Source organism: Peromyscus maniculatus, chromosome 6 (assembly GCF_049852395.1).
Source record: "Peromyscus maniculatus bairdii isolate BWxNUB_F1_BW_parent chromosome 6, HU_Pman_BW_mat_3.1, whole genome shotgun sequence".
Lineage (NCBI taxonomy): Eukaryota > Metazoa > Chordata > Mammalia > Rodentia > Cricetidae > Peromyscus > Peromyscus maniculatus.
In genome coordinates, this window is record NC_134857.1 from 101,849,574 (window position 1) to 101,876,703 (window position 27,130).

At 45.7% G+C, this 27,130-nt stretch overlaps 1 protein-coding gene and 1 non-coding gene across 2 annotated transcripts; one reads left to right on the plus strand and one right to left on the minus strand.

Annotated features, from left to right (window-relative positions):
- The first annotated feature begins 5,731 nt into the window (after positions 1–5,731).
- Dnttip2 (deoxynucleotidyltransferase terminal interacting protein 2) lies at positions 5,732–17,044 on the plus strand. The gene is made up of 7 exons (XM_006991868.4): positions 5,732–6,412; positions 7,392–8,995; positions 11,715–11,853; positions 12,415–12,510; positions 14,112–14,276; positions 15,653–15,762; positions 16,830–17,044. Exons 1-7 carry the CDS (start codon positions 6,344–6,346, stop codon positions 16,921–16,923), a joined length of 2,277 nt encoding a protein of 758 aa, XP_006991930.3. The 5' UTR covers positions 5,732–6,343; the 3' UTR covers positions 16,924–17,044.
- Positions 17,045–24,542: 7,498 nt separating this feature from the next.
- Positions 24,543–24,627, minus strand: Trnar-ucu (transfer RNA arginine (anticodon UCU)). Its single transcript is given in 2 exon segments — positions 24,543–24,578; positions 24,591–24,627. It is a non-coding gene; the product is annotated as a tRNA-Arg (tRNA).
- Between the last annotated feature and the right edge of the window lie 2,503 nt (positions 24,628–27,130).

Consider the following 27,130-nt stretch of genomic DNA (forward strand, 5'->3'; position numbering starts at 1 on the left):
CTGCCTAGCTATTGGCCGTTCAGTTCTTTATTAGACCATCAGGTGCCTTAGGCAGGCAAGGTGAAAGAGATGCAACACATCTTTACATCATTAAACAAATGGCAACATAAACAAAAGTAACATACCTCTACACAGTTAAAGTAATATTCTTCAGCATAATGTAACACATCTTTGTCCAGTTAAAATATTCTTTTACTCCAAATCCTTAAGTTATTGGATACCCTTTTAAAATGAGTCTTTTGGGGGCTGAAAAGATGGCTTAGTGGCCAAGAGCATTAGCTGCTCTTGCAGAGGATCCAGATTCAGGGCCCGGCACCAACATGGTGGTGCCCAACCATCTGTAACTCAGTTCCAGGGGATCCAATGTCCTCTTCTAACTTGGAGGCACCAGTCATACACATGGTACATACACACAGATCTTTCAAAAATACTACCCAAGTAACTGCTTAAAATGAAAAGCTAAGTTATCAGTAGTGTATGTGTGTGACAGATATATTTTAATTCAGTGACCCAAGGTAGAAATACTTTGTGTATAATTTCTTTCCAAGTAAACATTTTAAAAAAGGTTTTTAGCTTTTTACGTTTCCAAAATCAATAGGTGCCTTACTCAGCAGCATTCTGTTACTTGGGATTTATTCCATGAGTTTACCTTGAATTTCCATCCAAGAGACTATATACACCAGAAGGACCAAGGTCTCTAATAAGATAGATTCATATGCTGTATATTCTAAAGACTTTTTTTTTTTCTTTTTTTGGAGACAGGGTCTCTTATTAGGGAAATTATAAAGGCCACCCCACATAGTTAAAAGGAAGATTTATTTAGTGGATGACTTACAAATGAAGGAATGGATAGGTTGCGGGGGTCTGGGGAAGGTGTATCGCAATCCAGCGGTGTTCTCTGGAGCTCTGCACAGTCAGTCTCCACCGTCCAGGGTCCAGGCACAGAGCGCCCAGAGAGAGCGCTGGCCCATCCAGCTCTAGGGTCTCCAGCACCTCCCCTCGCCCCGCCTCGTAGGCGTGACAGTTGCCAGAGTCTCAATGGGGGTTGGAACTTCCAGATCCAAGCTGGAATGGCTACCCACTACAGTCTCTGTAGTGCTGGAGCTTGCTATATAGGCCAGGTTGGCCTCAAACTCAGAGATTTGCCTGCCTATGCCTCTCCCGAGTGCTGGGACTAAAGGCGTGTGCCGCCATGCCCTGCCCCTGAAAACCATATTGATGCCAGAACACTAATACAGTATCCATTTAAGGATGACTCGTGATAGAACATGAGTCATAAATACCTAATAGAGTTTCAGTTCTGAAAAATGGTCATCTGGACATGTGTGTGAACCATATGCTTTCATTTGTTTGTGCCAGTGGTGGGAACATCTCGGACCTAAAGCATCACATTAATTTTAACTATCTGAATTTAAACAGTATGATTTGAAAATAAATTATTTAAGAATATATAAAGGTAAAACACAACTGAAGTCACTCTGTATTGCACAGGCAGTTCAGGTTTTCTATGAAAATCATAAAGCTATTTTGTCTATTTTGCATGAATAGTTCAGATTTTCTATATTGTGGCTAAGCAGTAACCAAAATTAGGATCTTGTTTTTCAGGGACAAAAGGTGTAAGGCTCATCGTAATTATATGTCTTTATCTGAGTGTTTCCTCCTAGGCTACCCGCCAAGTACTTTGATCTTTGAAATGTAAGCAACCAGGCACTGGTGTACACTGGCTGGCAGTTCCTCCTCCTGCCAAATGTATGGCTAGAGAACTGTGAAGTTTTTCGAGGAATTTAAATCACTTGTGCTATCTGTGTTCTTATACTCAAACACACCAGCTTTTGATTCTAAACTCATTTTTCCAACACTAATTTCCAATGTTCCAGAGTTAATTACCTCTCTCTTCATCATAAAACTGATGAAGGAATATGTCCGAGTTTGATTTTTCAAAAATATGTAACAATATTTTATAGTTTCAGATTGGGGGAAACAGAAAATGGAAATAATGAACTATTATGTGTCTGTAGTAGTGTACTTAAGCAAAATATAAGGCATTGTTAAAGACATTTTTTATTTTGCTTATATTACTTAAAATGTGAGTTGTATGTTTATTTGAGTTGTTTGAAAAATGGGAACATCTTACAGCATCACATTGATTTTGAATCATTTGAATTCAACAATATGATTTGAAAATAAATTGTGAGTTACTTGAAAAATATCTAACCCATAAAGCTATTCATTCACTCAGCAGAGACGTGTGCTGTGTGTTATGCAAAATGCTACAAATGGACACAGATCAACATCCTTATCTTTAAAGAGCATACAGTATATTCAAAGGGAGGAGATGAGGTCATGAAGAGCAATAAAGAGCTATCTTGGTTGGTGGCAGAAATGGGGAAAAGGTTGGAGGATGTGGAAGAAAGTGCCTATGCAATTAACTTTTATGGTCCAGTGGGAACAAAGTGTGCTGAGCATTGTGGGTAGAGATCCTTCTCTGCCTGATTTGTAAATATTTTATCAAATGAGCAATTTATATGTAAACATGTCAGTACAATGAAGGCATCTTCAAAGTCTTATTCTGGGGCTGGGGAGATGACTGGCCCCAGGGATACCTCATAGACAAGCACGAGGGTGTGAGTTCGGATCCCCAGCATCCACATAAAAAGCCAGGCATGGTGGTGGAGTGGTATTCCAGCACTAGGAAGCAGACAGCTCCACCACTCAGCAAGCTCTGCTTCACTTAGATCTTAAAAAAATAAGATGGAATGTTCCAGAGAAAGATACCCAGTGAAGTAGACCTCTGGTCTGTGCATGCATCTGTATGGGCACACAAGCACATGAACACAGTCCCACAGAAGGCTTGTTGGGTTGAGGTATGGCTGGAAAAGTTACATTGTATAAAAGAGACTAAAGCTTGTCACCCTCCCCCCTCAATAGGATATGATTGTATATCCATTGTCAGAAAATTAGAACAGGATGTGTTTCGTTAGCATGTTTTTCATATATGGATTTGGTATGTCCACTTTCCATCATTTTAAGATGGTTCATATCTTAAAATAATTATTACTTTGAGTCAACTGTCTTCCCTTTCTTTACTCAGTCCTTATGGTTGTACTGTGCTCATTAAATTCACTTGTTTTTCTTATATCCTTAGTAATTTTCACCAACATCTTTGGAGTAGTGTTATGGTTTGGATCTTCAATCCCCGCAAAGGGCCGTGTATTAGAGGCCTGGTCTCTGGCTGATGGTGCTGTAGGGATGTGGTAGAAACTTTAGGAAGTGGAGCCTCGTGGAAGTTCGGTCACTGGAATTCTTGAAGAGGGAGGAGGGCCCTGCCCCTCCTCCATGCATCTCAGCCACCCTGTGGTGAACAGCTTTGCTGTCACATACTCCACCTATTTTGTCTTGCCATCAGCCCAAAGGGACAGAGTGAAGTGACGTGGGCTGCAGCCTCTGAACTGGGAGCCCAAATCTCTGAAGCTGTTTAACCAGAAATTTTCACAGCAACAGACAGCTGACTAGGACATGCAGTAACCTGGTGGTTCTGTTTGTCTGAACATGTAGTTCACACTCAGTCTTTTTATTTCTTAATCGTGCTGGAGATTGAACCCCAGGCCCTGCAGCTGTTTAAAGATGTTCACCATTATCATCAGGAAGTGCAGATTAAACTGTAGTGACATGTCACTAATGACACAGAATGTAAAGACTGACTACAGCAAGTGCTGGTGAGAATGTGATGCAGATGTAACTCTCAGATGTTGGTGAGACTGAAACTGTCGCTATAGAAAATACCCAGGCATTTATTTTTTTGTCTTTGTTCTTGAGACACAATCTTGTTAGGTCATTCAGACTGGCCTGGGTCCTCCTGCCTAGGCACTGCAAGTGCTGAGGTTGCAAGCCATGAACTACCACACCTGGCTTTGGCATTTCTTATAAAATCAAGTGTACATTTGGCATGACATTATTCCACTCTAAGGCAGTTGATCAGACTGAAGATCTCAATTTCTCACTGGCTATTTCAGCCAGAAACTTCCCTCCTAGTCTTCCCCATAGAGCAGCTCACATCCAGCAGTGGGCTTTGACCAGATATCTGAGAGAACAAGATGGAACCTTTTGCACCTAAACTGAAAAGTAACAGCCTTCACTATTGTTGTCAGTGTTTCCACGAAGCCTTGCCTGTCTTAAAGAATGTGAAGACAGGAGATGGACTCAAGTTCTACCGTTAGCAGAAACACATGTTCTTGTCCTTCACTTTTACGAGACTCCTAAAAGCACAGGTTGCATCCTCAGGGCACACAATGGCTGCTTGAAAACCAGACACAATTCTCCAGGAGAAAACAAACCAACCACTTTACTAAGCATGAGTCATGTTTTTAAGACAACTTCTAACAATCAAAACTTGGTCGTGGCTGGGCAGTGGTGGCATACGCCTTTAATCCTGGCACTGAGGAGACAGACAGGTGATCTCTGTGAGTTTGAAGCCAACCTGGTCTACAGAGTGAGTTCTGGGATAACCAGGGCTGTTACACAGAGAAGCCCTGTCTTGAAAAAACAAACAAAAATACTTGGTCACTATGCATACCTGCCTCTAAGGCAAACGAAGAGGAGCTACTTAACTCAGAAGCAGTGTACCCACTGGAATACGTGTTACCAAAAGGTTTTTGTTTTGTTTTGTTTTTTTTTTTGGTTTTTCGAGACAGGGTTTCTCTGTGTAGCTTTGCGCCTTTCCTGGGACTCACTTGGTAGTCCAGGCTGGCCTCGAACTCACCAAGACCTGCCTGGCTCTGCCTCCCAAGTGCTGGGATTAAAGGCATGTACCAACGCCGCCTGGAATACGTGTTTTTAAGAAAAAATATTTTGTGTTTAAAAAGTGAAGGAAAATAGATTCGATGAGGCACAGCTTTTCTTACTCCCAACATTAATTCCTTTACCCCTTCCTCAGTCCCTTTTTTTTTTAAAAGATTTATTATGTATACACAGCATATATGACTGCCAGCCAGAAGAGGGCGCCAGATCTCATTACAGATGGTTGTGAGCCACCATGTGGTTGCTGGGAATTGAACTCAGGACCTCTGGAAGAGTAGTCAGTGTTCTTAACCTCTGAGCCATCTCTCCAGCCCCTATAGTCCCTTTTGTAGCCTCTCAACATAATCTAGTTCCATCTTTCATCTGTAAAACAAAACTGAACACCTCAACCAGGTGTGAAGGTGCATGCCTTTGATCCCAGCACTTGAGAGGCAGGGGCAAGTGGATCTTTGAGTTCGAGATGAGCCTGGTCTACATAGTGTGAGTTTCAGGACAGTCAGGGCTACATAGGCCTTAAAACAAAACAAAAACCCCGAAACCCTTTTGATGTGGGCCAGTCTCTGCCTTCGTTGCAAAAAATAAAAAGTTTTATCCCTCTTGTAATAGTTTAGGGGTGGGAGGGGCCCTTGGCGAGCTCGAGCCAAGGGACACCACAAAGTCACACCATGCAACAGAGCTCACCGCGGGAGGTTTATTGGGGGGGTGCAGAGGAGGCCTCTGGGGGAGGCGGAAAGAGCTTGCTTTTTTTTTTTTTTTTTTTTTTTGGTTTTTTGAGACAGTTTCTCTGTGTAGTTTTAGTACCTGTTCTGGATCTCTCTAGGCCAAGCTGGCCTAGAAGCTTGCCTTTTAGAAGGTTATAGCGCATGCGCCTAGGGCGAGTGCTCTACTTAGTGGCGGCAGCGCCACAGGGTCATGTTTTGGCTGCTACTGATGACGCAGCCTGCTAGGTCCCAGGGAGCAGGCCGGTGTAAATGCCTGAATGCTAACACCTCCACAATTTCTTCCCTTTTCTTTCTTTTTAATGTTAAAGCTTATTTTAAATCCGGAGACATCTTAGTTAAATCCCGAGCTTTCTAATTATTCTCCGAGGTCCCGGGCACTTAACGTACATCCTTGTGTCTAAACAAACCTCGAAATCTCATTTATCTTTAACTTAACTGGTGCTTTCTAAAAGAAGTCAAGTCCCCCTTTGGCTTCAGTCAAGACTCGGGTCAAAGGTGTTACAATTACTGCAAAGAAGACGGACGGAAAGCAGGGTAAATAACGCAACTCCCCACTCTGTGTAAAATGGGGAGGAAGGCCTCTACGGCCGCGGGCAGCACCGCGGGCGACGCTCGGAACAAGAGGCGGGCGGGCCGTCCCCTTCCGGTTGACCGCTCTCCCCGCGGCGGCGACCCCCGGCTAGAACTGCCCCGGAGCCGGGGCAGGAACGGTTCTCCCGAGCCTCGGTTTCCGCGGGGACTCAGAAGCGAGGCCCTTGTCTGACGCACTTCCGGAGCGACGGGACAGAGGAAGCCGCGCTGCTTGCGAGGACAGCGTCGGGGAAATGGTGGTCACAAGGTCCGGGCTGTCCCGGACCGCACTCCGGGCCGCGTCGGAAAGCTCCCAGCAGAAGGTGAGCGATCCCAGGCTCCCCGAGTCTCCTCGCCGCTAGGCAGAGCCGCTCGGCGGGGCGGAGGAGGGCGAGGAGGCTCGGCGGGGCGGAGGAGGGCGAGGAGGCTCGGCGGGGCGGAGGAGGGCGAGGAGGCTCGGCGGGGCGGAGGAGGGCGAGGAGGCTCGGCGGGTCGGAGGGGAGCGAGGAGGCTCGGCGGGTCGGAGGAGGCTCGGCCGGGCGGAGAGGAGCGAGGAGGCTCGGCGGGGCGGAGGGGAGCGAGGAGGCTCGGCGGGGCGGAGGGGAGCGAGGAGGCTCGGCGGAGCGGAGGGGAGCGAGGAGGCTCGGCGGGGCGGAGGAGGGCGAGGAGGACCCGAGCCTGGCGCGCGTAGTGCTGCGCCCAGTCGGCCCGAACCTGGTTGGCCCCGGCGTCTTTTAGGCACTTCCCGGAGTGTAGGTTGGTTGCCGTGTGCAGTCCTTTTAAGCTTTCTGGACCAGGGGAGATTGCAGCCACCACTCCCGAGCCTCGTTTCGGGCATGGGAGGGGCACTGTTTTCACGTGGGGAGGCCGGCGGTGGCCCAGCAGCAACTCCTCTGGCGTATTAAGGGCGGCAGTGTGTCTCTCAGAGCTTCTGACTGTCTCCTGCCGCCATGCTCTTTAGCTTGTGTGGTCAAGGATGTTGAGCAGCCCTTTGCTGTATGTAAAAACCAGGCAAGCAGCGGATTCCCTTATACACTCATAAATGTATATACGCTATATCTGTTCAGTTAGTACTTAACTCCCCCGCCCCCCTGGGCTTCTATAAATGATTTGGATTTTTTTTTTTTCCTCTAAATGGAGAAAATTCTCTTTTCAGTTCTGCTTTCTGAAAAAAATTACTTCATCATGAGTTTGGCTTTGTTTGGTACCTTATTCAGTTTTGCTGTTTGAGATCTTACCGCATTTGCTTTCTCTTGTCCCGGGCCCTATCTAAATGATACTGTGTTTGTTTTTGGTTTGCAGAGTTCTGCCTCTCAAGGAATTGGGACACATCTAGAAAGCAAGAAAGAATCAGGATCGGATGACAGAAGTACTGCTGAGCCACAGACAGCTGAGAAACAAAGTTCAGTCCTCTCCAGAAAGAGGAAAAGTAGAAATGCAGGCCCTCCAGCAGAGATAGCTGAACCGGCCACCGATGCAGAGGCCTCTGAGGCAGAGTCCCATGCTTCAGGGGTTTCTTCTGTGTTGGAGGTCCAGGAGCCCATTGTAAGAGTAACTAGGAAGAGGAAGGTTGTAATTGCACCCACCCCAAAGTCCAGTGTTAGGAAAAGGCAGAAAATCACCCCTCAACACGAATCTCTCGATGAAGGAGTTGTTTCTGATGCAGAGTCTCATGCTTCGGGGGTTTCCATGATTGTACCTTCCACAGAAAGAAGCAGCAGAAGAAAGAAGGGTAAATCTGAGAGAGAGTCAAGCCAAGAATCACAGGCAGAAGCCATATCTGATGCTGAGTCCTCATGCTCAGGCATTTCCTCCCTTGGGGTTACAGCCAGGAGACTAGCCAGGGGTATGCAGAAGAAATTACAGGCCCAGGCTGAGAAGAAAGATACTAAGGTTATACCAGGAAATAAAAAGCAAATCATGGATACATCTGTGAATTCGGAAGACTTGGATGTTAGACGGACCTCTCAGTTACCAGCAAGACCACTTTCTCAGGTAAATAGGCTGGATTTCTCTAATAATGACCTCGATGATTCCATCCACAGAAACTCAGAAAAAAAACTAACAACACAGAACCACCAACATTTGCATAGACAAGAAGGAAACCAAGCCAGTGTTGCATCTCTTACAGAAATCAGGAGGGAGAACTGTAAGAGCCTAGATGAAGAGGACACCAAAATAATAGACGGAAAAAAAATTGATGGGAGAGATTCCCAGTTGAATCTTTCTGAAGTTCAAGACCCTCACCTTCAGCAGTCGGCTTCTCAGAATCATTCAAGCACCCCGAATAATAAAGCCATGTCACAGCCTTCAAGTCCACACAGTGAGGCCATAATAAAGTCATTAGAGAACAAGTTTGCAGTTGTGAAAATAGAAAGACTGAATGAAGAGGGAGCAGACAGCCTAAAGACGGGTGACTTGACACAGTTCAGTGATCACGGTGATAGTAATGAAGAGCCCACAAGTGTTGGTGTCGGGGAAAACAACAGCCTAAGTGATGTGGGTCCTGAATGTGATACCAGGCTATCCAAGTCTGAACTCGGCGTGTCTCAGGATATAGATAGTTCTGTTTTACTGTTTCTTAGCAGTGATGAAAGCCAACAGTCTGAAAACAGCGAGATTGAAAAGGACACTGTGTGTCCTGTTGAAAACGGTGGCCAGAAGGAGTCGTCAAGTGGAGACTCGGAAGAGTCGGCCTGTGGTAGTGCACTGTTTGTAATTGATAGGACTCCTGGATTGAGTGCTGATAAAAATTTTTACCTGGAAGACAAGGCCCCGAGCGAAGTTGCTGTTGAGGAAGAAGAGGAGGAAGAAGAGGAAGACAGTGAAGAAGCATCAGACAGTGATGAAAAGAAAGGCGAGTCTAGTGACGAGGAAGACTTACTGAACAACACAAAGTCTAAGCTGTGAGTACTGCCTTTAAATAGGAGAGGGCGTGCTGAGGGCTCAGTCTGTGGCCTCAGCCTGAGAAGCCTATCCTTTGCCACTGAGCTGCACCTCAGCCCCCAAACTAGTTTTTATTAGTATGTGGTATAGATGCTTCATTATGATGCTTCTCCGTGTGTATATAGTGGATTCTGAGGTGCAGTTACCCCTCCTCCTCCTCCTCTCATCCACCTTTCATTCCCACTGATGGCCCTTTTCCCAGCTAGTTCTCGTTCTGCTTTCATGTCTTTGGGGGACATAGGTGACCAGTGAGTTTAATTGCTTATGGGTGAGGGGTTATTTAGAGGCTCATGGGAAGCTCACTAGTGCTACACCATTGAAGACAATGTCTCTTCCCCCCCAGTAATCATTAACTGCCTGTAGGTCCTCAGGGCAAGGTGGGGCCTCATGAGCTCCTGGACCCTCCGTACAAAGTGCCGACTGGTCCAGTCATGTGCAGTCCATCAACAGCTTCTGTGAGTTCCCAGGTGCGACTCCCATGTCCTACCCAGAACAGCATTCCATACTGCTGCTCTCTGCCCCTTCCTCCCACTTGTACATGTTCTCCGCCCCTCTCCTGCAGTGTTCCCTGAACTTTGGAAGGGGTGACACAGATGTCCCACTTAAACCGAGCATCTTGAGACACTTACTCTCAGCACTTTTGACCAGCTCTGAGTCTTGGTGGTAACTGCTACCCACTGCAAAAAAAAAAAAAAAAAAAAAAAAAAAAAAAAAGCGTCTTACCATACCTGGGCATGGACCTAAATATTGAGAAGGTATTTTTAATGAATTCAGCGTGTCTAGCAAAATAAAGTAGTAGCTTCTCTACTAGGGCCTGTGACCAACCACAGACTTCTGATGAGGTTTACTGTGCCAGGTATGTATTCCTGTAAGTGGGCCTCAGATCCACTTGGAAGTGGTTGGTTACCTCTCACAGTGCACCAGAAAGGCAGACATAGCTCCTCTGGCGAGTCAGGATAACATGGAGGTCCACACTGAGCAAGTGTGGGAGGCCGGCTCCCACCTTTTCAAAGGAGTTCTGTGAGGAGGAGAGAGGGATAGGAAACTTCTAGATAGAAAGATAGTGAAGAGGAGAAAAGCAACACAGGATAACTTCGGGAGGACCTGGATCAAAATCCAATGACCATTCTGCTTCTGAAGGAGGGCTTTTTATAACAATGCCAAGGGGCAGGGCAAAAGACCTCCCCCTTGCTAGATCAAAGCACACCACACAGCCAAGTGTAGACCCTTCCAAACACCTGGTAACCACGCCCATGGTCAAAGCATCCCCTTATGCAGCCCTGCTGGGTAAAGTAAGCTCAGATTCTTGGACCCTGAGTAAGTTCTCACTAGGAAGCCTCTGGGCCTCTACAGGTGAGACCATTGATAACTTTTCTCCCCAGCCTGTTTAGTTACTTTCCAGCACTATAAAGGTTAGCCAACAGGAAAGATGCTTCCAGCTCAATTTTGGGTTGCTTTCTATGTCCTGTAACCGAAGCCTGTGATATCTTCAGCAGTAGGGTCTTTGGGATTTTCAAGACAGGGTTTTTCTGTGTAGTCCTGGCTGTCCTGGAACTCACTCTATAGACCAGGCTGGCCTTGAACTCACAGAGATCCATCTGCCTCTGCCTTTGCCTCCCTGGTACTGAGATAAAAGGTATACACCACCACCACCATTCAGCTAGCAGTAGGGTCTTAACATCTAGTCCTTGGTGGGCCACCAAGAGTCCTGGTGATAGCTTCTGAGGGGCCTGAGGGTGTGCATCACCATGACTGGCTAATGCTTTTATTGTTTGCTTGTTAATTGTTTTTTGTTTTGTTTAAAAAAAAAAAAAACCCACACTCCTTCCCACATTAATTCCAATGTACATTCAAAGATAAGAACCACTACCAAGGCACTGTAATAGACTCCACTTTCCAGTGGAGGCTCATTGTACTTTGAACTACACTACATGGTTTATGAGAATGATCAGAGAAGAAACTGACTTTCAGTCTGAGAGTATTTGCTTATAAAAAGGACTCTTGGTTTTGTAAAGTAAACATTCTCACTATAAAAATATGATAGGAGCCGGGGCCAGATGTGGAAGAGACTGGGTTGGTGGTCTAGAGTATGCCGTCTTTTCTGCTTCTGTAGGGTTGGTGCTCATTGCCCCCTGAGGTATATTTAGAAACACTGCCATTAATTCACCCAGCAACAACTCTTGTTTCTTTTACACAGATCTCTCTGTAGCCTACATTAGACTGGAACACAAAATCCTGCCTCAGCCCTGATGGCTGGGATTATAGTCCTGCACCATACCTGGTCTGCCTAGGAAAGAATTGTAGAGTTGGTAGCCTGTTAAGTTCAGAGCTGCTCTTTCTCCCTGGTGTAGAGATAACTGTGTCTTTCTGAACTGTGTCCTACAGTGTGTGAGATTCAACTGAATGCCTTTTCTTCAAGTTCTTTATGAAATATGTGGGCATGTTATTTGCTTAGTCCTCCTAGAAAATCTTGGAAATCTTTTGGATGTCTTCAATAGTGTTGATTCATTATTCATCCTAGACTTTATTCTAAGTGGATGTATGAGATACACATGTTTATTCAGTGTTTTAGGAACTGCACTGTACAGATAAGATGCTCTGTTTCCATGTGTGATTTTAACATGTAACCTTGTTTCCATTTTTTCTTACTTGATCTTTAAGTGACCTTTTCTCTTTCAGTCTGAAGTTGACAAGCAGCAGCATAGACCCTGGACTAAGTATCAAGCAGTTGGGCGGTTTGTATATTAATTTCAATGTAGACAAACTGCAGCCTCACAAGAAAACCCTAACACAGATCAAGGAGAAAAAGAAAACCGAGGTAAGCTCATAAACTGCCCCCTCCTCTTTAGTTCTTAGAAAATGACTCCTTTCCCTGCGGCAAAACTGCATTGGTCTGTTGTGCTCTTTTGCCGTCTTGTTGGATTAGTTGTTTGGTTTTGTTTTGTTTTTATGAATGGAGTTTTATCTGTAAGAGATGATACTTGAAATAAATTAACTCAAGATCAGCATTGTTATTATTATTATTATTATTATTATTATTATTATTATTATTATTATTTGCATCCACCACTTAAAGACCCAGGGGTCCTGTTTTCTTGCTCTAATTTTGAAAGCATTTGTTTTGTGTGTGTATATGTGTGGGCATGTTTGTGCTGTGGTGTTTCTGGGAAGATGAGAGGACAACCTGCAGTAGCTGCATGTCCCCACCCTGGGGGCTCCAGGGATCAAAAACAAGGCCAGGAGGTTTGGCAGCACGTACCTCTTTAAAGTGCAAAAAAACATTCAGGAATAGATTAATGGATTTGCCTACACAAAATTTAAAAGCCTAAGTTTAAATGGGGAAGAAAGATTTAAAAAATAATAATTTTGTATTTTCTAGCTTCTGCAGAAAGCTGTCATTACACCTGATTTTGAAAAAAATTATTCTGTCCCTCCATATAGTGAATCGAAGCATCAAGTTCAGAAACAGCGCAGGGTAAGTAGGAAGTTACTGTTTAGATTGCTCACGTGTGCTTTGCCTTTGGACTTCAGGGATGTGATAATGAGATTGTACAGTTAAGCTCTGTGTCTTCATCCACTGTAGACAGGACCAGAGTTCTGAGACACTAAGGGCCATCGAATATGGTTCCATCCGCATGTCTAGTGTGACTTTTCACATCTTTGCACACAAATACAGTTTCTGGTTTTGTTTGTTTTGGTGCTTGGAAGTGAACCCTGGGGTCTTGTGCATGTTGTAAGCATGTACCCTGTTACTGAGTTATTGCTTCTGCCCCATAAATACAGCTTTTGAAAATACACCTTAAACAGTGACAGCCAGCATACAGGTTCGCCGTCCATATCATTTGGATTTTAAATACATTCCTGAAGGCTAGCACTCTATTGCACAGAGTTAATACAACCAACTTAAAACTCTGATCTACTTAGTCTGGCAGTTGAGGGAAGGGAAACAATTTAGCAGTGTAAACAAACTTATTTTACTACTTGAACTTACAAGCAGTTATAAAAGGTGCTAATAATCCAGCACACTGGCACATGGCAGGCACAAAACCATTTTGGATGAATGAAACAAAGTGCTTGGTAGAGTTTTCAAAAGAATAGTAACTTTGTTTTATTTTGTTGAGAGTTAGTTTCTCAGACCCTTAAAAAAATAATGCTTATATACCAGCTCCTAAAATAAAATGCTTCTATACATTATCTCCTGTATGGGCTCTTTTAGACAAAAAATGGAAGCTGTGTATGTGTGTTCCTTTCCCTGAAATTATCACCAGGAAGCCATCATTTATGAAACTGATGATGCTATGCCAAAGAAATGTTTTGGGTGTTTTTGTTTTGGACTTAATTCTTTTTATAAGGATCCTAGAAATAAATGCTTTCTGTAAAGCTGGGGTTTTGCTTTTTTTTGAGACAGTGTCTCATATCCTGGGTTGGCTAAGCAGAGGATGACCTTGGACTTCTTATCCTCTGGCCACCAATTCCCAAATTCTGGGGTTACAGGTGTGCATTGCCATACTCAGTTTATGCAGTGTTGAAGTGAACCCCAGGGCTTCACGTATGCTGGGTGAGACCTCTTATCAACTGAGTTACATCCCCAGCCCTTGTAAATGCTCCCTTTCCCAAGTCTGAATGGGTAGCCCAGGTTGGCGTCTTGAATTCGCAGTCATCCAGCCTTAATCTCTTGTAAAAGTATTGAGGTCACAGCTACGTACTACCATAACCAAGTAATTCACAGTTTTCTCTTTTATAATTTTACAGGAGGCACCTTTATAGCACAGTGGGCAGCGTGTCTAACTTTGGGGAAAATGAGTCTCCACGCTCTCATAAAGAGGAGTTAGAATGTTTATTTTGGGGGCTTGAGAGAGGCCTTGGTGGTCAAGAACACTTGCTACTCTTACAGAGGACAAGTTTGGTCCCAGCATCCACATGAGGGAGGCATCTCCTAACTTCCTGAGACTCCAGCTCAGGAACTCCTCACTCGCCTCACCTCCACGGGCACCTGCATACACATGGATGTGCACGTACATATAAGTAAAAGAAATCTTTTTTTTTTAATGTTTATTTTTAAAACTTGTATTTCAGAAAGAGCGACAAAAAACAGCTGGTAATGGTTGGTTTGGCATGAAAGCTCCAGAACTGACAGACGAACTGAAAAATGACCTCAAAGCATTGAAGATGAGAGCAAGCATGGACCCAAAGAGGTTTTACAAGAAAAATGACAGAGATGGTTTCCCTAAGTACTTCCAGGTATACAGACAGAATGCTGGTTAGGTGATGTGGAGACTAGCGTGGCAAAATAAGAGAGAGTTTACATGTGCATACCCAGCCTGTGCAGTGTCTGCTTAGGCTTTATGATGACTAGAGCGCAACTCAGCCAGCCATCATGTTATGATGTGTCCTCAGTGCAGAGGGGCCGGGGTAGAAATGGTAGCTGGGATCAAGGGTAGTTCTGTCAAACTCCTGAATCTTTGTATCTGAATGTGTGGCTGGTACTAACCGAAGAGCAAAGTTGATGCAGGCTGTAGAGATAGGAAATGACTTGTCCGTTCCTTTTCTCTTTTCAAAGCATCCCTGGGCAGATGGTGGAAGACATTCAAAAGTTGCTTTTCAGTGTCTCCCAGTGAGCGAGCACATTGATCCTGTTTCCACTCTTCTCAACCCTTTTCTGCTCGCTTGGTTTCCAGATTTCTCCCCTCAGCCTCATTGTAGCGAGTGTGGTCTTCTGTATTTACTTCCATATTTGTCTTCATGTTATACTTCTGAGAAGCTGGAGTCATTCTGGTGACTTTTGGGGTGGTCTATATCACGTCCTTTGACCTTCATGATCTGCACCCACACTCCTTGCCACCCCTTTGTTATTGAGCCCTCTTGACCGTCACCACACTCAGCTACTCGGCCTTCTGAGAGCAGGCGCCAGTCTCGACTGCTCGGACTTCTCTCTCCCTTGTTTGCTTGGTGACCGTTCACTACAGAGAGCCAAGCTAAAATGCCGTCTGTCGTGCTTGCCTCCTTTAATAAGCCTGCTCACGAGGTCTTCAGAGCCGTGTATATATAGTGTTCTCTTCCGTGGGCACCATCTGCACTGTAGTGTTCAGTGTCGGCCTGGCTCTGCCTGAATGAAGGTTGTGGCTCCTTCCCGGTGTGGACTGGACGTTCAGTCCTTGTTTCCCCATCACCTAAGCACAGTGCCTGGCACATAGTAACCATCCTGTAAACGCCAGCTGAATGAATCAATGTAGAACCTTTACTGAACAGCTTCTAGGCCGGCAGTATTTATAATCTAAAATCAAATAGACATGTAGAATTTAAATGTGCGACATTGGATTAGAAAGCACAGTTTATAGTGTTTTGTGCTATTCATCATGAACTTACTGTTTAACCCTTAGGAATGTCAAGTTTGGACCCACTGTACACTCCAATGGGGAAATGTCGTTGGTAGCACCAGTGAACTGGCTACTAGGTGGTTTATTTTTGCCTTTTAAAAATGGCATAACTTTAATCCATGTGTAATGTAAGCTTGTGCTTTCTGTTCCTTTCTGCAAAAACCCTTTAGACCTATACTGAAATGTGGAGTAACTTAACATCCCGGTACTGCATCACTTATTTCAATCAATTTTTCTTAGGTTGGAACCATTGTTGATAATCCAGCTGACTTCTACCATTCAAGAATTCCCAAGAAACAAAGGAAAAAGACTATTGTGGAAGAGCTGCTGGCTGATTCTGAGTTCAGGAGGTAATTTACATTTTATTTATTCATTTATTTATTTATTTTTTGATTTTTTTTTAGGACAATGTTTCTCTGTGTAGCTTTGCGCCTCTCCTGGAACTCACTCTGTAGCCCAGGCTGGCCTCGAACTCACAGAGATCTGCCTGCCTCTACCTCCCGAGTGCTGGGATTAAAGGCGTGCGCCACCGTATAATGTGTATGCTTTTCTTTAAATACACAAAGTTTATAGGTTTTCACATTACAATGTGGTTACTGTTTTTATGAGAATAACAAAACAAATAATTTAGTATTTGGCATACAGTTAGATCCTCATCTATTTCTGCCAAGCCCTACGTCATGTAGCCTTTAAACTGCTCACGAACCCTCAGAATGAGGGTGAGAAGGGATGATGCCTGTGTTCCTTTGGAAATACTTTTTACATAACATCTCTTATCTGGAGAGCAGACCTGAAAATCATTGCTCTTTGTTTTCTAAGGGGTTGGTTTTTTAAGACAGGGTCTCTCACTATGTAGCTCTGTTGTGGATCAGAGATCACCTGCCTTTGCCTCCCAAGTGTGCCCGTACACCTGGCTCTGAGCTTCTAAGAGATGTCAATAATACTGTTTTTATTAAGTAGAAGCTGTTTTACTTTGTCCTTTCTGAATTTTTATCCCACATTTATACCCAGATCTAATGTCACCTGGTAATGGATACTGGTCTTTAAACACAAACTCTGGCTGAGGAATTCAGTACACATATGTAAATCCGATGCATAGGAAGCTGAGAAAGGCAGGTTGTGAGTTCGAGGTCAGCCTGGGATACATAGGAAGTTCATGGCCAGCCATTGCAAGACACCATCTCAAAACCTAAATAAAATGAATTACAAACTCTGAGGACAGAGACTATTGATTGCTGCCTTGTCCACTGCTGTCCTCAGCCTCCTGACATTTGGTAGCAATGTGATATACAAGACAGCTCAGCACAGAGCATTTGGAGATTTAGCTCCTCCCTCAAACTCTATTAACTGCTGATACCTCATATACCTGATACATCGTGCTTTAGATCAGAACATAAAGGTTTGTTTTTCTCTTCAGATTTAACCGAAGGAAGTATTCGGAAATCATGGCTGAGAAAGCAGCAAATGCAGCAGGAAAGAAGTTCCGGAAAAAGAAGAAATTTCGCAATTAAAATCCACAAAGCAAACCACAGCATTTTATAGATCTTCTTTATTTGCTGAAGTCATCACATAATTTATATAAATAATATATATTTAGTGATTTCTGTTTGCTAATAAAGCTGACAAAATCAATCGTGTCCCTTGTAATAAAAATAGGTTGTGTGTATAGATGATATGTCTGGTTTTAGACTGTTAAGGGAAAATGAGTATCAACTATTTTAGTATGTTTGTCCCGTTTTTGGTATTATTCGGTTATTTAAAGAAAATATAATTAGAACATAAATAGGTAGTATGTTCAAAGAACTTTTTGAAGTGATCAAAAATGTCGAAATATAAAAACTACTGTGGTGTGTGTGGAGGATGTAGACACAGCTTATGTTTGCCTGTTTCTTCCAACGTACACACTACAGTGTGTGGGGAGGTAAGGGAAAAGTGTTCACATGAACTACTTGTAGAAACAACTCAATGAGGCTCAAATATGCCTGGAACCATGCAGAAGTCTCTGGGAAATTTGGGATAAAAGTGCAAGATGCAAGTGGGCTGGAGTTTTTCTCTTAGCAACTGGAACTGGAGGAATGATTTCTTCTACTCAGGTTAGTTCTAAGCAAAACAGGATGAAACAGGATTTTCACTTGGTTTGTAGGTCAGATGACCCAGTTACCTCCTCCAGTGGCTCAGGCAGGCACCCAAGCTAAACTGCTTTCTGGTACCCAAGAAGTGTTGATCACTCCTATGAAGGCTTGTTGGATGTAGCTCCTTTATATTATTGGACCCCTATTTCAGTAATTATAAAGTCTTATATTTGACCTTGGGGTCACAAGCAAACTATCATCTATGATTCCTTTTATTAAAAACAAAACAAAAACATTTCAGTAATAAATGTTACCTCTGTGTGACAGAAGGATTCCATGTGGGAGCAGTAAGAAGGGTTAAGAGTTTCTTTACACATCTTCCAGGAGACTCTTAGTAAACGCTTCTTGACCAAGGCTCCAGGGGCAGCCTACTGCTGTATTTTCTGTCCTGTGAATGCTAGAATGGGCTGAATTATTCTTTGCTTCAAAACAGACAAGTATTTTTTAGTATTTACTCATAGTTACATTTCCATTGATAGGTGTTCTTTGCTTTGTCTCCATTGGCTTATTTTAACTTTTTAAAAACATTTTTATAAGCAATTTGTAGTTTGTCTTAAATATACCTCAAAGGCCTATGGTACTTTGGGACGTGGGGGGGGGGGGGCGCTGTAGGAGGTGGGGCCTACTGAAGTTATATGTGGGGACAAGTCCTCGTAAGAAGATGGGACCCCTGGTTGTTTACTTTCTATTTGCAGTTGTGAGATGGCCAGCTTTACTTCTACACATTTCCTTCCAGCTATGGACTGCCTTGCCACGGGCCCAAAGTGACCACAGATGACAACCTATAAAACAAAGCCAAAATAATCCCTTCCTCCAAATTGATTATCAGGAATCTTGTTCCTTTATTTTCCACTTCATTTGTATAACATAGGGAATGTTTAACAAAATAATTACTTCCATCAAGTAAACTGAAATTACCTAAAAATAATCTGAAGTCACCTATTAACAGTCATTCTTAATTGAGTATGAGCAAGTTTTATTTTAAATCTTTCAAAGCAGAGTAATGGTACAAGCCTGAAATCCCAGCACCTTGGAAGTGGAGGCAGGGGGGTCAGGCATTGAAAATCACTTCAACTACCTAATGAATTTGTTTTATATGCAATGCTGTCCCCCCAAAAAACCAATTATCTTCCAAAATATAAAGAATAGCTAAAAAGTATTGTAATTATAAGAAGGTATTGTGGAGTGTCTACCAGAGAAGACCTATCAGACATGGGTTCAAGCCATAGAAAGTCCTTATTACCAGGTTGGTAACTACACTGGGTGTTTGGGACCCCAGTGCCATCCTGAGCCTTTCTCAGAGTGGGCTTTTAAGCATAAAAACCACATCCTGGGTTGACACACCTCAGTTGGTCAGATTCGGAACTTCAGAAGCCAAAAAGCAAGGTTTGTACATTAGAGACTTTCCCAGATTGATGGACTTTGATGGATTAGGTCTTGGTTCTCGTTTTGGTAGGTGTTGCTGCCTACCTACAAGCTGGATTTTAAGGCCTGATAGTACTTCCATCATGGTGTCAGATGTGTTACATCCGGGGTCCTGTTACAAAGTTAGGAACTTCTGTTCATTACATTTATATTTGTGGATGTACATGGGCACATGCATGTACTTGCATGGTGGTCAGAGGACAACTGTAAGAGTCTCCTTTCACCATGTGAGTCCCGGGGATCAAATTCAGACCTTCGGCCTTGGCTGCAGGCTTTACCTACTGACCCAGCTCATCTGCCTTGAACTTCGGTCTCTGTCATCCTTACTACAAATACTTTTGTACTTCAACCTAAGATAGGGTTCACAGAGTTTCAGTTGAAAGAAGTGTAAACTGAAGATGCATTTCACCTAATGTACCAAATATAGCCTCACCTAGTTTCCCTGAAATGCTCAGAACATGTATGTCTACAGTTGCACAATCTAACACCTTGATTATCTCCTCTGCCCAGCATGACAAGAATCATCACCAGCCCAGGAAAAGTAGTTTCTGCTCAATCCAAGTTGCTTTCTCTCCGTTGGAGTCAGTTCTGAGTCAGACTCATCAGGGGCCATCGGCGTTTGAATAATGGATGAAACTGTCTTGGTTTAGTGAGCATGAAAAATTTAATTCAACAATTATTAGGCTTAATGGCTAACAGAGCCAGACTACTACAACTGGGCATGAAGAAGTAGATCAGTTAAGGTCATCCAAAGCCTGTGTCTGTCTGCTTGGTGTTAGCTTTTCCTTCGCTTCACACCTTCGACTTCCCCTTGCCATGCTCTTCCATTCTGTAAACAGTCACAGGGAACCTGTTCTGTGCCTGGTGTAGCATGTCTAAGCACCAACAGTGCATCCGCAGGATGTCCCAGAGACCTCAAAGTCAACACATGCATATCTGAACTCACTCTCCGGCACTCATTCCTGCATTTTATTTTCTGTCTCAATTATGTCAGCATTTATCCACTGGCCTAAGTGGAAACAGCAGATCTCTGGCACTCTAGCTGGCTGCTTCTGCTCTCTCCTGTATCCCTCAGTTCAAGGCCTAGCTGTTTGTCCTGGGAAACAGCTCTAGTTTATATCCTCAGCTTTCTCTTCAACCGCTTCCCGCATTCCAGCTCTCAATATTTTCTTACTTTCATGTCTTCAACAGCCTCAGTCCATGGTCTACACTGCAGCAGAGGAATGATACATCATACTGCTCCTCAGCTAACAACTATTCAGCGTTTCCCCAGGGCTTTTTAGTCCACACTCAACAATGGGGTATGAAACATTTGGAATATGGTCCTGGGTGGACCCTCAAAGTTTGGGGCTTTGTTTGTTTGTTTTGGATAGTAATGGTTGCATTACTGTTCTGGAACTCACTAGATAGATTAGGCTGGCCCAAGCTCGGAGAACCACCAGCCTGTAGTGAGTCTTTTTCTGTTCCGCTAGCCAGCTTCCAAATCATGATACGGAGACTTATTAATTATGAAAGCTTGGCCAATAGTTTAGGCTTGTTTTTAGCTAGTCTTATAACTTAAATTAACCCATTTCTATTCATCTATGTGCTGCTCCAGACTTGTTTACCTCATCTACATACTATCCATTCTGCTTTCCTACTTCCACGTCTCCTCCCGTCTTCTTCCCAGCATCCTCTGTGCCTGGAAATCCTGCCTAGCTATTGGCCATTCAGCTTTGTAATAAACCAATCCGAGTGGCACATCTTCACGGTGTACAAAAAGATTCCACACCACCAGACTGCCTTCCTAGAGCTGGGGTCAAAGTGCGCCACCACACCCAGCAGCCTCTCCAGTTCTTAGTAATAGGAGCTCCTACAGGTGCTCATCAGGTGGGCTCCTAGAGATTAGTAATTTAACAGGTGGGCTTCCGAAGGGCCCACGTAGCACTGAGGCCTGCATATAGAGGTCAAGTGCAGACTGGGAATGAAGCTCAGCTGGTACAGGGCTTGCTTGGCATGCACAGAGACCTGGATTTGAACCCTAACATCACATGAGCTAGTGGCTGTAATCCTAGCAATTAAGGTTGTCCTCGGCTACATGAGATGTCTAAATAAATGTGGAGCTTTAGAAAAGAGATTAATCATGAGGGCTTTGATCCATCTATGAATGAATCCTTTGATGGGCTATTAGGAGAGGGTGGAAACTTAGGGCCATGTTGAGAGCAGGTCCTTGGGAACATCTTGCTTCTGTTACCCACCCCGCCTTCCTTCTGCTGATGTGACAGTCTTTGTTTCACACATGTTCCGGTCATGATGTTCTGTCTCAAACAGACACTGAAGCCTCCAAGCCAAGTAACCATGGACGAAAACTGAGATTAGATAGCAGGATTTATGGCTTGGGAACAATATAATGAGACCAAGTCATAATATTTGCTTTTGCATTTCTGGGAAGTGTGCGTGCTCTGGGCCATATCCTCAGCCCTCCCAGACTTTTTGAGACAGCGTCTTTCTACAGGCAGATCTTGATCCTTGTGATGCTCTTGCCTCGGCCTTCAGAGTAGTTCAGATTCTAAATGTGTACTTCCAAGCCAGGCTCCAACAAGCATGTAGTGTGAACATAGACAGGCACGGCAAGGCTCCATTTATTGACATTTCCAGGTAAGAATAAAGGGAGGCTAACGCGGACTGAAGAGGTGACTGGGCTGCTCACTTAACAAGATGACACAGCGGGCTTCTGATTCTTCTGGGATAGACTATGGTTTGGTCACTGCCTATTAGCTCCAACATGGTTTCCAAAGACATGCTTCTTGTACGTACGTACGTACACACACACACACACACACACACACACACACACACACACACACACACACACCTTTTATTTTGTGGGCTAATGAGCAGTCAGCTTTGCTCAGAAACTGCTGAGTTTCTCATAAAACATTCTGCTCTCATGGTTTATAGAGACTGTAGGTACATAAGCTGCCTAGAAAGCACAAGGGTGGGGTGAAGAAATACCAGCTCCGATAGGCAACAGGTCAAGTTATACTAGTCTTGGATAAAACATTTTCTTCAAATGATGAACATTTATCTATATAGAGAGCTGACCCAGGAATTAAGACAGCAAAATGGACACTGTAGGAAGACAGATGCCAAGCCTTTTACCGTGGTTATCCATCAGGTATTTACTGTGGTTATCCATCAGGTATGTGTAGCCTCCAGTGAAGAATCTGTCTTAGCAAAAGTTCAAGTTTCTGCAAAGTAACCCAGGCAACTGTGACCATGTCAGAGTACCCACGTCAGAGGTGTTACTTCTCATAAGCTGGCAGGTGGTTAATATATATTGCTCAGCTGTGTGACTCCCAAAGTTAGTCAACCTGGAGTAAATGCAGTGACAGGCAAAGTGATCTGGAGACTTACTGAAGAAGTCTTGGGGATAAAGATTTTCCCTTAGTAACAGCTTTTCCTCAGGTGTAACCTCCTCGATCCCCACTAGTTCTCAACTGGTGAGGTCATAAGGAACCCTGTAAACATTCTGGCCTTGTAGCTTAACCAGTGTTTTATGAAGAATCTGTTGGGAGCGTACCTGTAACGAACACAAAGTTAAGGGACCAGAATTTGTCTTTTGTTTTCCTTGGACAAGTTGGTAGTTCCTTTTCAAAATCCTTGACTCAAAATAAATGTATCTTATTTTGTCACAGAAACAAAAAGATTGCTAACGTCCCAACTGGAGACTACTCATTTTAGTCTCCCCAGCAATGTGTGAGTATGCCTGTTTCCCCACAGTTCACATGTTATCAAATACGTGGAAACTGTTTATAATTCATAAATCACAGCATGTGCAGCCTTGGCCACGCTACTTTATAATTATATTAATGAATAATTCATGATTATGAAGGGGAAATCTTTTAAAAATAACAAACACCTCACCTTACTAGACTGCAAAATAGCACATAAAAATTTCAGACCAATGCAGCAAACTAGAAAATCCAGAAACCAAAGTGTATACATGTTGGTGGTTTTTTTACTCTTTGGGGGGGGGGGGCTCGCCACCCAGCCCCCAAATAAATCACACATGGAGGCTTATTATTACTTATGAATGCTCGGCCTTAGCTTGGCTTAGTTTCTAGCCAGCTTTCCTTAACTTAAAATTACCCCGACTTCCTTTTACCTCTGGGCTTTTCCTTTTCTCTAACTTCTGTAAACCCTGGCTTGCTGTGTAGCTGGGTGGCTGGCCCCTGGAGTCGTCGTCCTCCTCTGGCTGCTAGATCTTAGCTCTCCCACCCCTCTCCCCAGATTTCTCCTCCTGTATATCCTCTCTGCCTGCCAGCCCCGCCTATCCTTTCTCCTGCCTTGCTAGTTCTTTATTGGGCAGTTCTTTATTAGACCATCGGGTGTTTTACACAGTAACACAGCTTCACAGAGTTCAACATAAAAGTAACACACCTTAAGATAATAGTTACCACATATACAGGAATTTAGACCATCACGAAGGTGGGCATTTCAAATTAAAATGGAAGAGACAATGGGCTCATCACCAGCAAGTCGGGGGCAGAACTTCCATTATAAAAGATATTCCAGATGGCGCAAAGGTACAGAAAGGGCTAACTTCTGCATTAAAAACAAAAGAACAAGAAAACCCGGAAAACATTTTCAAGTAACCATTACTATTGTTATTATTACTATTATTTGGTTTTTTCGAGACAGGGTTTCTCTGTGTAGCTTTGGAGCCTACCCTGGAGGTAGCCCAGGCTGGCCTCAAACTCACAGAGATCCTCCTGCCCCTGCCTCCCGAGTGCTGGGACTAAAGGTGTGCGCCACCACCGCCCTGCCCAAGCAGCCGTTATTGTTACTACTGGCTCTGGAGAGAATTTCAAGTCTCGGATACAGGAATAACAAGGATGTGTACTCTTTCCCGGACCTTTGCCGACGATTTTGAATTGTTTCTGTTTTGCGTGAATTAGGAGTTCTGTCGGTAATACATGTTTTTAAACTCCCTTCGCTCCGACGCTGATTTGTCTTGGGCGAAGTTAGACCTGTCGCAAGGGGACTGGACTAAGTAACCCCTGTTCCCAGCGGGCAGGCAGTGTGTGCCCACTCCAACTCTGCACTAAAACCGTGCAGAAGAAAGCAGTCGGCCCCAGAAATGCAGGATCTTCCCAGATCCACCGAAATGGCATCCTGAGGTGACGACTGAGGTCTGTATTTTTTTTTTCACAAGATCCACTCGAGATCTGGGGGAGGGTCAGGGGCAGGGGTGTGTACTTACACCTTGGGCTAGCCTGAGCAGCGCGCTCCCTCCGCCCTGCTGGCGGCCAAGGTCGAGCTCCAGGCGTGGGACGTCACGCGAGACCCAGGCCCGCCCCACGCTCTCCCAGGCCCACACCGAGAGGCCGGCCCGCTTCCTTGCAGCCCCCTTTACCTAACTCTTCTCCGGGCAGAAGCCGCGGAAGCTGCAGCTGAGCGTGGCGACCGCAGCAGGCAGCGGGGAGGGGTCCGGTGGCTGGGCCGGGCGCGGAAGCTGTTTCGACCACGGACCAAAGGAATAAAAAAGGGTAGAAGTCAAAAGCCAGTCCCCGAAGGTTTTAAAAACACTCCGACTCCGCCGGGACTCGAACCCGGAACCTTTGAATGCCTTCAACCTCTAGAAGTCCAATGCGCTATCCATTGCGCCACGGAGCCACCTGTTGGAGTTTCCGCGTATCTGCCGTATTAAGCCAGAGGCAACGGCCCCGCGCCCGGCCCACCGCAGTCTCGGTCGTCGCCGGAGCCCGGCCGCCGAGCCGGAGACCCCCCTCCAGCCGTAACGGCGAGGCCGGCGGGCGCCCACCCTCCCGGGAGCTCGCCGCCGCTGCCGAAGGGCGACTGCGGGCCGCGGGTCGGGAGAGCGCAGCGGGAGCTCGCCGCTGCACGCCGGTCGCGCCCGTCCCTCCCGGGTCCCTGCCGGCCCCGCGCCCCCGCCTACCAGCTGTGTCCGGCGGCCGCTCCCGCCCCGCCCGGGCCGCGGAGGCTGCAGGCCCGGACCGGCCGTTGCGCCGTTGCTCCGGGCCGGTGGGTGACGCCGGACACTTCCGTCGCCCCTGCGAGCGGCGAGGGCGAGCGGCCGCACCCGGGGCTGCCGGGCGAAGGCAGCGATCCCTCGGGGACGGGGCGGGGGGGAGCTCCCGGGCTCTTCCCCGACGCCGGGACCTGCGGCGGCGAGTGCGGGCCGCGGCGACGTCTGTGTGCGTGCTTGTGCGTGTTTATCTGCGCGGGGCCTCGGGGCCACGGGCTTTGGGTTGCATTTCGCTCCCCACAGACCCAGAGCCGAATGTCTGAGGTATCCGGGCTCTGGTGGCCTGAGGGGGGCGACGCGCCCCGCACCGAGACATCCTCCCGGGAGCTGCTCCGCTCGCTACGCCTCCGAGGGGGTGGGGTGGGGTATGGAGCCGCCGCGCAGCCGCCGACGCCCGCGCGCCCCCCACGCGCGTCCGAGTGGGCGGCCTCCGGAGGCCGACGGCGCGCGCGTGGGGGAGCGCGCGGGTGCGGGGCGCGCGGCCGAGCGCGCGGTGGCGGAGTCTGTTCCCCCCCACCCCACCCCGGCACCTTGGCTCAGAGGGACGGGGTCACCGTCAATCCGAGCTGCGGCGTGGGGAGAGTGGGTCTTCTTCGGGGGTCCCCCCACCCGCACCCACCCCCCGATCTCCATCAGAGCGACCCCGAAGCCACGCGGGGAGATCTAAATGAACACCCCGGTTGCTATGCAACGGCCGCTGCCAGACAAAAGCCCCGGCCTGGGCTCCAATCAGCGCGCGGCTCTCCGGACCCCGCCTGCATAGGCATCGCGCGTGGCGCGACCTGGCGCTGACACCTTTTGCACCAAAGCAGCGTCCGTCTGTGTCCACGGGGTGGTCCCTGGCGGGCAGAACCGGGCATCCGAGGATAGGTGCCTGCCTGGCGCGGTGCACTGGAGGGAGAGAGGGAATTCTCCGCACGAGTCCCGGGGAGGGGGGCCTTTTGATGTTAAAGGACAAGGATCAGCATCCCCTTTGTAGAAAGGAAAACCGCCGCTGCGGTGAGTTAAATCTCGCACACACAGGGGCCCCATCTAGTGAGGCGAACTGCGAAGAGTCAGATTTTATTCTACTTTGCAGGCCAAATATATTATCCTTCACGGTTTTATCGATATTGACAGAACACCAGCGTACTATCCACAACGAGAGCAGTAGCCAGAGGGTCGGCATGTTTATACCGGTTCTCTGAACTCGGATTCCCCCAGGAACAAAGCATATGGGCCCCAGATGCATGCTTGAACACAAAATGGTTTTCATTATAGGAGAGGAATGCTGAGCTCGGAAACTACTATGTTTTATAGTGAGCAGTAAGCAAAGCCTATTCTTTGTTCTACAGGGAGACATTACCTCATCTCTCAAAATTGCTCCTTGCAAACACAACTCTGGGGGGGGGCCCAAAGAAAGAATGATCAATCTTGCATTCTTGGCACACCCAACAAGAGCGTGCAATAACACTAATGGTGAATAGCCTCTACAAATCGTGACAGAGTCCTGTCCAATGCCTATTTCATTCCATATAAACAATTCCTTTAACAACAAGGATTTTAAACGTTGTTTGCCTCTTAAAATGGGCAATACCCCTTAAAACAACGATGAAATAAAACCAGCATTTCTAAATAGTATCTTTATGAAGGCTGCAATGTGTCATGCATTGGTGACATTTTTAAGTCCTCCAGTGGTTCTTAAAAGTTGTTCACAACTCAAGCAGAGAAAGAGACGCTCAATGCTCCGTGGGAAAACCATACAAAAGAATTTTGCCTGGGGGCATTGGCGCAAAATCTCAAATTTTGAGGAGTCATTGACATGATTAACAATTATGACTCATTACTCTTAAAGTTCCAAGAAAAGAGGAACAGAGAAAAACATACACTAAGGAAAGATGTGCAAGTAATTGTTTCAACTTAACAAAGCAAAGAATTGTAGATGTTTGATTCCTTCTGCTGGTTGAGACTTTAAAATTCTTATCTATGAAAAACAAGACCGAGACAACTTTAGCAGAAACTGTGGGAAACCAGGCTTGTGCGCAGCGCTGCAGACCTTTAAGGCTGTACATGTCACAGAAGAATGTGTGTCAGGCATGTGGGACTTCTCTAACAAGCAGTGTATAGAGTCTGGCTTCAGGGGCAGGTGTG

What these genes read in the sequence shown, in the direction of transcription:
- Dnttip2 (XM_006991868.4), top strand. Translation starts at nt 6,344, where the DNA reads ATGGTGGTCACAAGGTCCGGGCTGTCCCGGACCGCACTCCGGGCCGCG. An exon ending in AGGAGAAAAAGAAAACCGAG is followed by an intron (nt 11,854 to 12,414) that starts GTAAGCTCATAA and finishes TGTATTTTCTAG; the next exon opens with CTTCTGCAGAAAGCTGTCAT. An exon ending in GCTGATTCTGAGTTCAGGAG is followed by an intron (nt 15,763 to 16,829) that starts GTAATTTACATT and finishes TTTTCTCTTCAG; the next exon opens with ATTTAACCGAAGGAAGTATT.